Source organism: Esox lucius, chromosome 1, assembly GCF_011004845.1.
Source record: "Esox lucius isolate fEsoLuc1 chromosome 1, fEsoLuc1.pri, whole genome shotgun sequence".
NCBI lineage: Eukaryota > Metazoa > Chordata > Actinopteri > Esociformes > Esocidae > Esox > Esox lucius.
The window spans coordinates 27,140,077-27,154,228 of NC_047569.1; the positions used below are offsets into that span (position 1 = coordinate 27,140,077).

At 42.3% G+C, this 14,152-nt stretch overlaps 1 protein-coding gene across 4 annotated transcripts; it reads left to right on the plus strand.

The window, feature by feature from the left end:
- The first annotated feature begins 1,719 nt into the window (after positions 1–1,719).
- Positions 1,720–14,101, plus strand: rilp (Rab interacting lysosomal protein). 4 transcript variants are annotated; one of them, XM_010867432.5, is made up of 8 exons: positions 1,720–2,416; positions 5,490–5,622; positions 6,688–6,809; positions 7,451–7,639; positions 10,379–10,542; positions 10,934–11,056; positions 11,295–11,384; positions 12,403–14,101. In XM_010867432.5, exons 1-8 carry the CDS (start codon positions 2,060–2,062, stop codon positions 12,521–12,523), a joined length of 1,299 nt encoding a protein of 432 aa, XP_010865734.1. In that variant the 5' UTR covers positions 1,720–2,059; the 3' UTR covers positions 12,524–14,101. The 4 variants fall into 4 exon arrangements, with proteins under 4 accessions (XP_010865734.1, XP_010865814.1, XP_010865958.1 ...); XM_010867512.5 differs by having other exon boundaries at positions 1,721–2,416; positions 5,493–5,622; positions 12,403–14,100; XM_010867656.5 differs by lacking the exon at positions 1,720–2,416 and adding an exon at positions 4,769–4,863 and having other exon boundaries at positions 5,493–5,622; positions 12,403–14,099.
- Positions 14,102–14,152: the final 51 nt, after the last annotated feature.

Genomic DNA, 14,152 nt, shown 5'->3' on the forward strand with positions numbered 1-14,152 from the left:
TGAGTGTATTCCTTGGGTTTACAAGGATTTACAGTGGAGAACGAGAACTGACCCTCCCCCCAGTACAATAATTTAGCAGCATAAAACCGTGGGGCTGAGACGGGGGTCAAGTGACACTGTGGCCCTTTCTGGGAAAGGCCCGGACAGGACCCAACAGGCAGGAAATCAATCCACCCACACTGCCTGGCATCAACCAAAGGGGCACCAACCAACCGCAACCACCCTGAAATGAGGGCCGAGTATTGCCAGCAGAATTCACCCCAATTACACAATGGGTGCAACTGAGAGACAAGCCAGCGACTCCGCTCCCGAATGGTGCTGGAGAGAGGGCATCCCAGTGGCGATAAGGGCCCATCTGGCAAGACCCCAAGAGTGGACAGTATCAAGCCTTTCCATTCACGTTCACAGCCCTGGACTACAAGGATATACACTACAGGTCAAAGGAAAACACCTACATTTTCCCAGTTTTTATTCAAATTCACACAGTTTAGAGTCTTAATGTATTCTGATATTATGCATAAAACATAAAAATTGGAGAGAAAAAAATAAATCCATATTTTCAAAATCAATGCCAAAGTTTCACTATTTCTGCCTGGGTATGCAAACTTATGAGCACACTATAAACCCCCTAAGATGCCTTATTGCTAAAAACATGTTTCCAGTGCAATTGGAGCAGAAGAAGTTCCAATGTCCTACATGTTATTCAGTCTCATAACACTTATAAGCATTCCTGGCTGAGAGTTTTATCCAGAAACTTTGTGGTTACTTGTCATAAGCTAACTGCTAGGATATCAGCGAGTTTTCTTGCCAGATTTTTAAACACGCCTGATTAAAGGGGCCGTGTGTAGAATCCTGCCTCTAAATTTTACTTAGCAGGAAGACCAGTTCAGCACCCGGACTCTTTTACTACGTGGCTTCACAGACAATGGTTTTCTGAAGTGTTCCTGAGCCCATGCAGTGAAGTCCACTACAGAATTGTGTCCGTTTTTAATGCAGTTCCGTCTGAGGGCCCGGAGATCACGGCCATCCAATATTCATTTTCAGCCTTGTCCCTTGTGCACAGAGATTTCTATGGATTCTCTGGGTCTTTTAAAGATATCATGTACCGCATATGATGAGATCCCCAAACTCTTCACAATTTTACGCTGAGAAATGTTATTCTTAAATTGTTGCACTATTTGCCTGTGCAATCTTTCACAGAGTGGTGAACCCACCCTCACTTCTGATAGACCCATCCTCTCTGGAATGATCTTTTAATACCCAATCATGTTTACTGACCTGTTGCCAATTGACCTAATTAGTTGTGATATTCCACCAGGTTTAGTTTTTTAGCATTAAACAACTCTTTCAGTCTTTTGTTGCCTCTGTCCCAACTTCTTTTTAAACGTGTTGGTAGAATAACATTTTAAGTGAGCATATATTTTTCAAGAAACAATAAAATGTCTGAGTTTTGACATTTGGTATGTTGTCTTTGTACTATTTTCTACTGAATATAGGGTTTAAATGATTTGCACATTGCATTCTGGTTTTATTTCCATTTTACATAACGTCCCAACTTTTGGAAATGGGGTTGTAGTAGCTTGGTGTCTGGTTCAGCCTCACTGTAGTAATGCAATGTTGAAGCATGAGCTAGTTTTATGATGAAGTAGGAGGGCTGTTCTGAAATAGCAAATAGGAGAGAGGAGGGTGAAATATGTGAGTTTAGCCACCACAACACACTGCTCTACTTCTGCAAAAAATGTAATTGGGCCCCCCGAGGCAAGGTTTAAGTATAGGGTACACAAAGTGTGACGTATGCTCGAAGGCAGGTAGGCTTGTTCTAATCAACTGTACCAGAGGAAGCACGCGACTTAAATTCGCGGCTAGGGTGTCGAAAAATGCATTTAGTAGTGTATGGGTTTGCTAGGAAGGAATATGCACCTGCATAGTTGTACAACACTTTCGCTTTCATTAATGTGTAAAGTAGGATTCTATATGGTTCAGATTATCTTACAGTGACATCTTTATTTCTGGATTTCGATAGTGTTCATGAACGTTGATCTTCTGTTGCATAAGCTAAATGGAGAAAGTTAGCGACACGAACGATCGAAATGGAGACGTTAAAAGGACTGAGGGATGTTTTGAAAGGACATTTTCAATTCTTACTGTGGATGATGTATACGAAATAGCCAAATCAATTGGTTCCGAAGTGGAAAAACTTATTGACGGCTACGGCAAAGAGAGTGCCACAGGACTGGTGCCCAAAATAGTTAAAGTGCTAGAGCTTTTGGAGAGCTTTGCATCGAGGAACCACGCACATAAATCGAAGGAAGAGGAATTGTTGAAAGCATTCGAAACGCTACAAGTACAGCAGCAGAAGAAGCCGAGAGTTGTGAAAGAATGCGAAGAAAGCAGCAACAATAACGACATACAACGGGTGAGTCGACGGTAGTAACAAATGTAGTAACAATATTATGGCTGATAATCCTCTCAAGTGACGTTGTCACATATCAGCGAGCTAGCCTAGAGGAAATGCGATTTGGGGTTGTTACATTGTGGCAAACTATATCAACTCAATTTTACTATACTGGACGAATTGTGTAATTCTCGTCAGCGTGCCACGTTATGATCCACAAATGATTGGCAGGTCGAAATAACATCTACTTCGCATTATCATAAGCAGTGATGATATGAAGATGTAAATGGAAACCAGCTATTATCCCGCTTGAATGCTATTTTTGTTTCACGAGTATCCCAAGCGAAATCGAAATGTCGTTTTATGTTACATAATCATGGAGTCCCACGCTCGGAATGGACGCTCGTGCCAACCTCTCATTTATGAGTGCTGCCATGCCCAGTTTAAAACAGCTTGTACTTTTTTCGTAGTAGCATTTGAGAAATCACTAACTTCATTCTCAACTAAGGAACTGTCTCATTAGGTATCTAACAGGAGACTATTCTTTAGTTGCGAAAAGGACGTTATCTAACAGGAGACAATTCCCATATTGGCTGTGATCTCAGCAATCATAGGAAATGATATGTACAGTGGCGAGAACAAGTATTTGATACACTGCCGATTTTGCAGGTTTTCCTACTTACAAAGAATGTATAGGTCTGTATTTTTTATCATTGGTTCACTTCAACTGTGAGAGACGGAATAAAATGTTTTTTTTTTTTTAAATCACATTGTATGATTTTTTAATAATTAATTAGCATTTTATTGCATGACATATGTTTTTGATCACCTACCAACCAGCAAGAATTCAGGCTCTCACAGTGTTAGTTTTTCTTTAAGAAGCCCTCCTGTTCTCCACTCATTCCCTGTATTAACTGCACCTGTTTGAACTTGTTACCTGTATAAAAGACACCTGTCCATACACTCAATCAAACAGACTCCAACCTCTCCACAATGGCCAAGACCAGAGAGCTGTGTAAGGACATCGGGGATAATATTGTAGACCTGCACAAGGCTGGGATGGGCTACAGGACAATAGGCAAGCAGCTTGGTGAGAAGGCAACAATGCTTGGCGCAATTATTAGAAAATGGAAGAAGTTCAAGATGATGGTCAATCTCCCTCGGTCTGGGGCTCCATGCAAGATCTCACCTCGCAGGGCATCAATGATCATGAGGAAGGTGAGGGATCAGCCCAGAACTACACGGCAGGACCTGGTCAATGACCTGAAGAGAGCTGGGACCACAGTCTAAAAGAAAACCATTAATAACACACTACGCCGTCATGGATTAAAATCCTGCTGCACACGCAAGGTCCCCCTGCTCAAGTCAGCGCATGTCCAGGCCCGTCTGAAGTTTGCCAATGACCATCTGGATGGCCCAGAGGAGGAATGGGAGAATGTCATGTGGTCTGATGAGACAAAAATATAACTTTTTGGTCTAAACTCCACTCACCGTGTTTGGAGGAAGAAGAAGGATGAGTACAACCCCAAGAACACCATCCCAAACGTGAAGCATGGAGGTGGAAACATCATTCTTTGGGGATGCTTTTCTGCAAAGGGGACAGGATGACTGCACCGTATTGAGGGGAGGATGGATGGGGCCATGTATCGTGAGATCTTCCATCTTCCATCAGTAAGAGCATTGCAGATGGGTCGTGGCTGGGTCTTCCAGCACGACCCGAAACACACAGCCTGGGCAACTAAGGAGTGGCTCCGTAAGAAGCATCTCAATGTCCTGGAGTGGCCTAGCCAGTCTCCAAACCTGAACCCAATAGAACATCTTTGGAGGGAGCTGAAAGTCCGTATTGCCCAGCGACAGCCCCACAACCTGAATGATCTGGAGAAGGTCTGTATGGAGGAGTGGGCCAAAATCCCTGCTGCAGTGTGTGCAAACCTGTTCAAGAACTACAGGAAACGTATGATCTCAGTAATTGCAAACAAGGTTTCTGTACCAAATTTCTGCTTTTCTGATGTATCAAATACCTATGTCATGCAATAAAATGCAAATTAATTACTTAAAAATCGTAGAATGTGATTTTCTGGATTTTTGTTTTAGATTCAGTCACTCTCAGTTGAAGAGTATCTATGATAAAAATGATGGACCTCTACGTGCTTTGTAAGTGGGAAACACTGACGATTTTGCAGGTTATCAAATACTTGTTCTCCCCACTGTATGTATGCCTACTTCTCTGCCCATGCGAAGCAACTCTCACGTATTTCCCCCCACAAATATGTCTTTCACCAAAGTATTTTGTCTTTCACCAAAGTGTCCATGTTTTCAGTACCACACCAACCCCCATGGCTCTACTCATCCTACTTGGTGTTGCTGTCATCTGGCCAACAAGTGTTTTTTTTCAAGTCCTGTTAAGAAGTTGGTTGCGCCTGAAAACCAGAGAGGCGTACTGAAGGAATGACTACGATAATACGATGGTAGTCACCATAAAACCAAACTGAACAATGTCCATATGCTATTGTAGCTAATAAGTTAACCACAATTGTTTTATTACATTCATGCTAGGCTCTAAACACTGACACACCCTTGTTTTTCTTTGGCATATAACTACGTAACAATTCTTCATTACCTATAACCAGACACTATAGCTATCAATGTCTATGATTTAGTAGCCTATTATGAGTATTATAGTAGTAATTGGTTTGTTTTCTATCACAGAAATAGAATAACTAGGGTGTCTAGAATGGTTCAAATGTCATATACCGGGTGATTTGATTTCTGAATGCTGATTGGTTGAAAGTTATTCTATACCTTATACCACACACCATAACAAGATATACCACGGGTGACATCACCTGCCATAGTATTACTCTTATAATTGTGTTGTTAACCAGTTTATAATATTGTTTAAAAGATGCAGTAAGGCATATCAGGGTTTTTGGTGTATTGCCAACATACAATGGCTAAGTGTATCCAGGTCAGCCCTAAAAACAGCTCTTACCTGTAAACCACATTCCCTCGTGCCTTATTGCTTAATTCAATATCTATGGTGGTATCCTCCTAACTAACCCAGAGGCAGTGACAGCTGCTACTTGTCCCCAAGCAGGAGCTGCAACAAGAGAAAGAGGAGGAGAAGCAAAGAAGGAGATGTGAGGAACTGCAGGCCCAAGTGCTGCAGCTACAGACGGAGAACCAGGAGCTACACAGCCGTCTGAGAGGCAGCCATGCTCAAGAAGGTTCGTTTAAAAAGCTGCCTGTCTGGTGAAAGACCATGTCGAGGAAGGTCGGTGTAAATAGAGCCTGGTTAATTACCCTCGCTGTAGCGCATGATATACCACACACCTTTCAAAAACTATTTCCATCTGACCACAAGAAGTTAATTTCTAGAAAATGATGTGTATCACAAGAATGGGGTTATTGTGTTGACTGATTACAAGGCAAAAACTTTGCTGATTGAGAAATTCCGGTGTTTGTCTATTTGGGAAGTGACTGGGACGTTAAAAATGAAAGGCATTATGTAAATACAGGAAGAAGAACAGAATACAATAGAATAGTATTATAACTTAATAGGAAGACTGGTACCTGTTATCCTATCTACTCTATACTTACTCTCTATGGTGAAAGCAGTTAGGACATCTGTATAATATAATTCAGTAAGTTTGATTCTCTCATCCTGAATTATATTTTTGGAATGTAATTTCACTAAATTATCCACTTTAGATCACAATTCTCAGAGCTGTAATGTGGAACATCTTTTCACTTGAGGATTTGGTACCATAATATTCACTCAAACCAGTTTTACCACTAAGAGGCCCATGTTTGTTGCTTTCTGTTGCCACAGTTTGCTCTAGAAATATTTATTTGCAAATCAAATGCCATTGTTTGTGTATAAAGTCATGGGTGTCCAGAGTACTGTGCTTGTATCAGCATGTTGGCTCCAAACATGCATAAACCTGTAGGATTTACTGTTTAATCCCAGACCTTAAACCTGAAGGAGTTGCCGTTTAACCCCTGGCCTTAAGCCACACTCCACTGAGCAGCTTTGTCTAGAGATGTACTGTGATCTCGGCCAACTGTTCATGGTTCGTGAACTACTGGGTCATGTTCATAATGCCTCAAATGGGAGAAAACCAGACTGGAACATGGATAGAAACATGATTTGTATTTTAGTTACGCATTTTAAAACGTTTCTGTTATGTACCCTGATGAACATAGCTCTGGGGATGGTGCTGTTCTCTCTGTTAACTGTAAACTGAATAGCTATAGTGCTGGAGTTGTACGTTTCTGGTCCTCTGTCCCAGACCGCATCCAACGGCAGGAGCGAGAGGTGATGCTGAAACTGAAGGAGGTGGTTGACAAGCAGAGAGATGAACTGCGGGCCAAAGTACAGGAAATTACCACCCTGTCTAAAGAGGTGGAGGCGGTAAGAAAAACACTTACATTAATGACGTGCATCAACACACACACACACACACACACAATTACCTAAACCTTTTCAAAACCATTTATGTCCCTATATATATTATCTGTATATATATATATAGTGAAACCCAAGCACACACGGCTATTGGCACAGAGGCTAAATCTATTCTCTGAAGGTCAGCCTAAAAGCAACCCATTAGTGGGAGGTGGCATACACAGCAAATAGGAAGTCTGTATCATAGCAGCAAATCAGGGAGAAGTAGCGGTGTAATAGTTCTGTTTATAGGTTAGTGCTACTGAACAATACCTAGACCTTGGAAACACGCTTGGGCCTTGGACTCTTTTGACAGCAGCCCTATCTGGAACAGTCATGGTTTTAAAGCTTGCAATGATTTGTTTTTATTTACTCCAGCCCTTTCATCTCACTTGAAGCCCCAGGCTTCTTCAATTGACTCAAAATGTTGTACAAACCTGTTTTCCCTGTGCGTGGGACGGGCCAGTATTAACCTACTGTGTTTGTGTGATGTGGTCCTAACTCCCAGTGAGTCCATGCACTCCCACCAAGATATCTTGCGTGTTATGTAATCGGCCTGGACGTTTGAATGTGTGTGTCTGTGTCTGTGTGTCTGTGTGTGTGTACAGCTGCAGGAGCAGTTGGAGCGCTTCATGAAGATGAACGGTGAGCTGAGACACAAGCAGAGCATTGTCACAGCGCAGGTGAAGAGTGCCGTGGAGAGGAAGGCAGAGATGGAGGCAGACCTCCGAGAGAAACAGAAGGAGATAGAACACCTCAGCACTCAACTGGAGAAGGCCCACAGTGCTGCTGGCACGGTAAGGGTACTAACCAGTTAAAGGTCAGGCCGCACAAGGAGGACAGTGTATGTACAGTTGTGCTCATAAGTTTGCATACCCAGGCAGAAATTGTGACATTTTGGCATTGATTTTGAAAATATGACTGATCAGGTAAAAAAGTATTTTATTTAAGGATAGTGATCATATGAAGCCATTCATGATCACATTATTGTTTGGCTCCTTTTTAAATCATAATGATAACAGAACTCACTCAAATGGCTCTAATCAAAAGTGTACATACCCTTTAATGTTTGGCCTTGTTACAGACACACAAGGTGACACACACAGGTGGAAATGGCAATTGAAGGTGAATTTCCCACATCTGTGGCTTTTTGAATTGCAATTAGTGTCTGTGTATAAATAGTCAATGAGTTTGTTAGCTCTCACTTGGATGCACTGAGCAGGCTAGAAAGTGAGCCATGGGGAGTAGAAAAGAACTGTTGAAAGACCTGTGTAACAAGGTAATGGAACTTTATGAAGGTGAAAAAGGATATAAAAAGATATTCAAAGCCTTGCAAATGCCAGTCAGTACTGTTCAATCACTTATTAAGAAGGGGACAATTCGGGGATCTCTTGATACCAAGCCAAGGTCAGGTAGACCAAGAAAGATTTCAGCCAAAACTGCCAGAAGAGTTGTTCGGGATACAAAGAAAAACCCACAGGTAACCTCAGGAGAAATACAGGCTGCTCTGGAAAAAGACTGGTTGTTTCAAGGAGCACAATATGACAATAATTGAACAAAAATGAGCTGCATGTTTGAGTTGCCAGAAAGAAGCCTTTACTGCCCCAATGCCACAAAAAAGCCGGTCACAATATGCCCGACAGCACCATGACACGTCTCACAGCTTCTAGCACACTAATTTGGAGTGATGAGACCAAAATAGAGCTTTATGCTCACAACCGTAAGTGCCATGTTTGGAGAGGGGTCAACAGGGCCTATAGTGAACAGAATACCATCCCCACTGTGAAGCATGGTGGTGGCTCACTGATGGGTGTGTGAGCTCTGAAGGCATGGGGAGTCTTGTAAAAATGTATGGCAAGATAAATGCAGCATGTTATCAGAAAATACTGGCAGCCAATTTGCATTCTTCTGGACAAAGGCTGCGCATGGGACGCTCTTGGACTTTCCAGCATGACAATGACCCTAAGCACAAGGCCAAGTTGACCTTCCAGTTGTTTCAGCAGAAAAAGTTGAAGGTTCTAGAGTGGCCTTCACAGTCTCCTGACCTTAATATCATTGAGCCTCTCATCGAGCTTCTCTGGGGAGATCTCAAACGTGCGGTTCATGCAAGACGACCAAAGACTTTGCATGACCTGGAGGCGATACCACCTGCAAGAATTTGGGGCCTCATAGACAACTATTACAAAAGACTGCACGCTGTCATTGATGCTAAAGATGGCAATACACAGTAATAAAATCTAAGGGACTTTTGAACAGGGGTCAGTTCATTTTTTTCTTTGTTGTCATGTTTTGTTTTATGATTGTGCCATTCTGCTACGACCTACAGTTGAATGTGAATCCCATAAGAAATAAAAGACGTGTTTTGCCTGCTCACTCATGTTTTCGTACATAATCGTACATATATTACCAGTTCTCCAAGGGTATGCAAACTTTTGAGCACAACTGTATGTGTGTATCAGGTGGGGAACTGGAGATGTTTAAACTGTGCAGTAATAAATAGCAACAGAGTCTGTGCATTAATGATTTGTAAAAAGGAATCTGATTGGTGCAGATATGAAGTGTGTGGGGCAAGCATTTGTGGGGGTGTAGTGTGTGTGTGTGTGCACATGTGAGCATGTGTAGTACATGGGGTTGCTTGTGTGCTTGTGTGAAAGTGTGTATGTCGCTGGTTTAAAAGGATTATTTTCATTTTTTTATTGGCCATATTATATTACTAAGTAAACATTAGTAAGCTTTGGTGGATGGTGACTTTACTGGCTGCTTTGTTCCAACCTGTCATCATTCCTCTAAATTACCTTTGGCTTCTCCTCTTCATCTGTTTGTTTTGTAGCTGAACTTTAATCGTTAAACATTTTAGGTTCCATGAGATTTCTGCCAACTAGCCTTGTTTTGTCTTTTTGACGACTCCCTGTAGAAGACTGGAAATGATAGGCCTTTGGCAATATGTTGTATGACTAGTGCTAGAGAAGCTCATGCCTTGTGGGTGACGACTCTGACGACTGTTGGCACAGCATGTGTGTACTCTTGTGTAAGGTCAGTAAATCAAGTTAAGGTGAACAAGACAGGGTCACCCTGCACAGTGAAGTTCTTGTGACATGGCACCCGACAACTACATAGTGAGGGTTAAGAATATATTAGCAAAAATATATCCAGACAAAAAAAAAATGTCAGCCTGTCTGACTGTATGCCTTTCTGTCAGCCTGTCTATCTATCTATCTATCTATCTATCTATCTATCTATCTATCTATCTGTAAGTCACTCTGGATAAGGCTGTGCTTATTTTTTTTTACGCGAAATGTAAAAAAAATAATAATAATCTTGCACTCATTACATTGTATAATCACATATTTACATAATCATATCATTTTGAATGTTCTGCATTGTCTACTTCTTTTAGAAAATCGCATGAAGTGTGACTGTGAAGTGCCCAAACTTTGCTATAGCAGAAGGACAAAAAGCATGTTGTTTAAAATCCATGGCTGTCATCACATCAAACAACCTCTGATATTAACAGCTGTGTTGGTGCATTAACACAGGCCAGTCCGTGTCAGGTGGACCTGACAGACAAGCTGGTGATAGACCTGAAGGACCCCAACAGACCCTGTTTCACGAAGCAGGAGGTCAGAGAAATGCTGTCGGAGAGGAACGAACTCAAAGCCAACCTGTTCTTGGTGCAAGAGGAACTCTCGTACTACCAACGGTGGGTACTGTGTGCGCGTGTGCGTGTGCGCGTGTGTGTGTGTGTGTGTGTGTGTGTGCGCGCGTTGTGTGTGTGTGTGTGTGTGTATGACGACTTTGTTTAATAAGATCGTTAGTTTCTTCAATTACTTTTGGTACTCAGTAATGGGTCTGGCTACTTATAAAAAGAGCTGTAATTTCTACACGGTTCTTGGTTTATGGATTGATTTGCCCTCAAATTAAAGTGGGCAGTCTGCACTTGAACCTCTTAGTCACAGTTTCATTTCCAATCTCATGTGCTGACTCATAGTCCACACTGTTAGTGGATGAGTGTGTGTTTGTACCTGTGTGTTGTTGTTGTATATGTTTATTTCATGTGTCCGTGATGATGTGTGTGTCATTCATCCACGCAGGGAAATCCTGAATGATGAGCGCTGTCCTGGTTTCTTGCTGGAGGCTGTACGTTCTGCAATAAAGAAACAGAAAACTGTCATCAAGGCCAAGATGCTGGGCAGGCCTGAGGACGAATGCAGCAGGTGCCACTGACGCGCGCGCACACACACACACACACACACACACACACACACACACACACTTAGTCTGTCTTGGTTTCTGTCTCAAACGCATGCGCACGCGCACACACACACACACACACACACACACACACACAGACACAGTGACAAAGGTGTGTGTGTGTGTGTGTGTGTGTGTGTGTGTGTGTGTGTGTGTGTGTGTGTGTGTGTGTGTGTGTGTGTGTGTGTGTTACCTGAGCAGTGATGAGGAGCGAGGCCCCCTGTTTGAGAGGAGAGCGGTGCCAGAGACCGAGACTGACAGCAAACCACAGGAGTCCCGCATCAGGAACCTGTAAGTACCACTGACTGACATGTTTACATGGCTGTCTGGAAACACCAGTGGAACTGAACAGTGTGAGGCAGTTCTGTATGATGAATACAGTCACCGGGAACAGTGTTGTTCTACCTGACACAGGATATTCTTCTTACCGCGCTGTCTTAAGTGGTTTATTGCTTTCATAAAACTAATGTGTGCAGTTACTTGTATGTTTTAATTAAAACATTGACTAGATCAGAACACTGAACAAAAACATAAATGCAACATGGCAGTGACTTCCTTCTATGGACCGTGCACTTTACATATTGCATTAATTTCAACTGACTCATTTCCTTAAACTGATAGAGATAGACCCTGGCGTTTGGTATCACCGGTACAGTGTCTGTCTTTTGTCAGGGAATTCCTGCAGAAGTCTCATTTGCAATGACATTGAGCCTCTCTATAATTTGTACTGTCTTATAACCCTCAGTCCATTGGCGAGCCAGGCATGTGGTTGGTTAGTCTCCAGCGTGCATGTGTCCTCCATCATCATGCTCTGAGTCCTGGTGCTTTTGTCTGTCTGGGCCTCCTCATGGTTGTGTCTCTGTGTTGTCGTCCGGGCTGACGTGGTAGCGCAAGCTGCGGTCCTGCTCTCTTTCACTCTTAAGTATATCTGTCAGAGCACCTGCAGATGCCTGTAAAGCCAGTCGATATGAACATAAACTACAAACACTACCTGGTGGTGTAATGAGGACAGCCTTAAGAATGAAGACAGGCAGCTTTACTAGTGTTCCTGTGTTATGGACCCTTTCATTCAATACCAACTGTTACAACCCCATCTGCAGAACATACTAGTGATCAGAGGTGTCATTTACCACACGTGCGCTTGCTGTACAATTGGTTAGTCATTTAGGTGAGACTCTGCAGCAGAAGGAAGGTCAACCAAGTCTCTGACCTGTCAACTGTGTTGTGTTCTCTCCGCTGTCTAGCTTTAGTTCCTTGTGGTGGTGAGTTAGTGTAGCTCATCCTAGTGGTCTCCTGTGTTGTCTCCTAGCTTTGGCTTCCTGACCCGCTCTGCCAGCAGCCACAGCAGCCGTGGGGCCAGTGAAAACCACACTGCCTCTTCCTGGGAAATCATTGATGACGTAGAGGCCCATTCGAAGCCAGACCCCTGACCAGTTTCCAGACAACCCTCAACACCTGCTGTCCGCCTGTTCTCACGTGTGTCCTTCCGCGGTGTGGAGTTTTAATAAGGTTTCAGTTTTGAAAGCAGCCTTAAGAAAGGAAGAGCACCAACTCATGCCTTCTCACCCTCTTTTTGTACCTAGTAAACCCTCTTCCTTTCTTTCTCTGTTTCCCCTCATTCTGGCTCTTTTGGTCTCTTCTTTCTTTCTCTGTCTCTCCTATCTTGCTCTCTCCTAGGCAGGACAGTAACTAGGAAGGACAGTATTAAATGGGTTTTTAATGGATTTTAAAAGACATATTTTTGTAATATAGCAACACCATATAGATGTATATGGTTTGTAACCATCTCCTACCAATTGACATTTCTATAGAGATATTTTAACAAATTTCTTTTTTTTTTTTTTTTACCAAAGATACCAAAATGCATTTTGATCACTGCCATCAGTATTTATTGCAGTAATATATTTTATTACCACAAGAGGGCAGCCATACAAATGAACAATAATGGTGGACTTTCAACACCATGTATTACACTATATTACTATATGACTTCATTGTGGGTGGTTTTGGCATGCCTTGTGGCTGCTGTAATTCCTTCAGTCTTGTCACAGCTATGGTCATGGGTGAGCTCTAGACAGTGTGTAACTCCCTGTGTGAGTTAGTCCTGATCCAGAATGTATTGACACCGTTCGTTCATTAGACTTCATTGTCTATTTTCTTTATTTTCTTGTTCACTATCTTATAGTACCTCTCAGTATTCACCCACCCTGGAGTTGTCCACATTCTATTGTGTTGCAGTATGATTTTTTTTGATCAGTGGCAAATACTCTAATAAATAAAACCAATTTTGATTTGATTTCATCTTTAAAAACTCCAAGGGGGTGAATAATTTTGCGAGGCATTGTACATATTTGATTGGATCCTATTAGGAATTTAATCCATGAGACCTTGATATGGGGATTGGTGTTGGTTGTTATAAACCAGGAGCTTTGAATCCTTAATGTTGATTGGCTAGGAGCTGTGCTATATGAGACATATACCATGGGTAAGACATTACAATACTTTTTACTGCTTTAATTGCATTAGTTATTTATAAGACCAGTAAGGCATCGGTGGGTTTTTTGGTGCCTCATTGCTTATACAGTGTCTGTGCCAATTGTGTGAGTGTGTGAGTGTGTGAGTGTGTGAGTGTGTGAGTGTGTGAGTGTGTGAGTGTGTGAGTGTGTGAGTGTGTGAGTGTGTGTGTGTGAGAGCTGGGGCACCATCCCTGTACTTGGTTGCTGCACTTAAGTAAATTTCCTCCTTATTCTTGGGAGGAAATGGTGTGTTCCCTGACTCTTACCATCCTAACATATTTTAAAACACTTAACAATGGCTGCCCCTTAACACATGTTATCGGTACTCAGACCCTGACGTAGTTGTCTGACCTTTTATATCAACGCTGCTGGTGATCTTTTTGAATCAAGACCTACAACAATGTGTGAATCTGTACTTATTTTGTTGGAGAAGCCTTTGTGCTATGGAAAACCAAATAAATGTCTGAAGTGAAAACCCAAAACGTGTATTGTTGGAGAATGTCAATATACATACAATTGCTAAAAGAACACCCCACTTTGAAT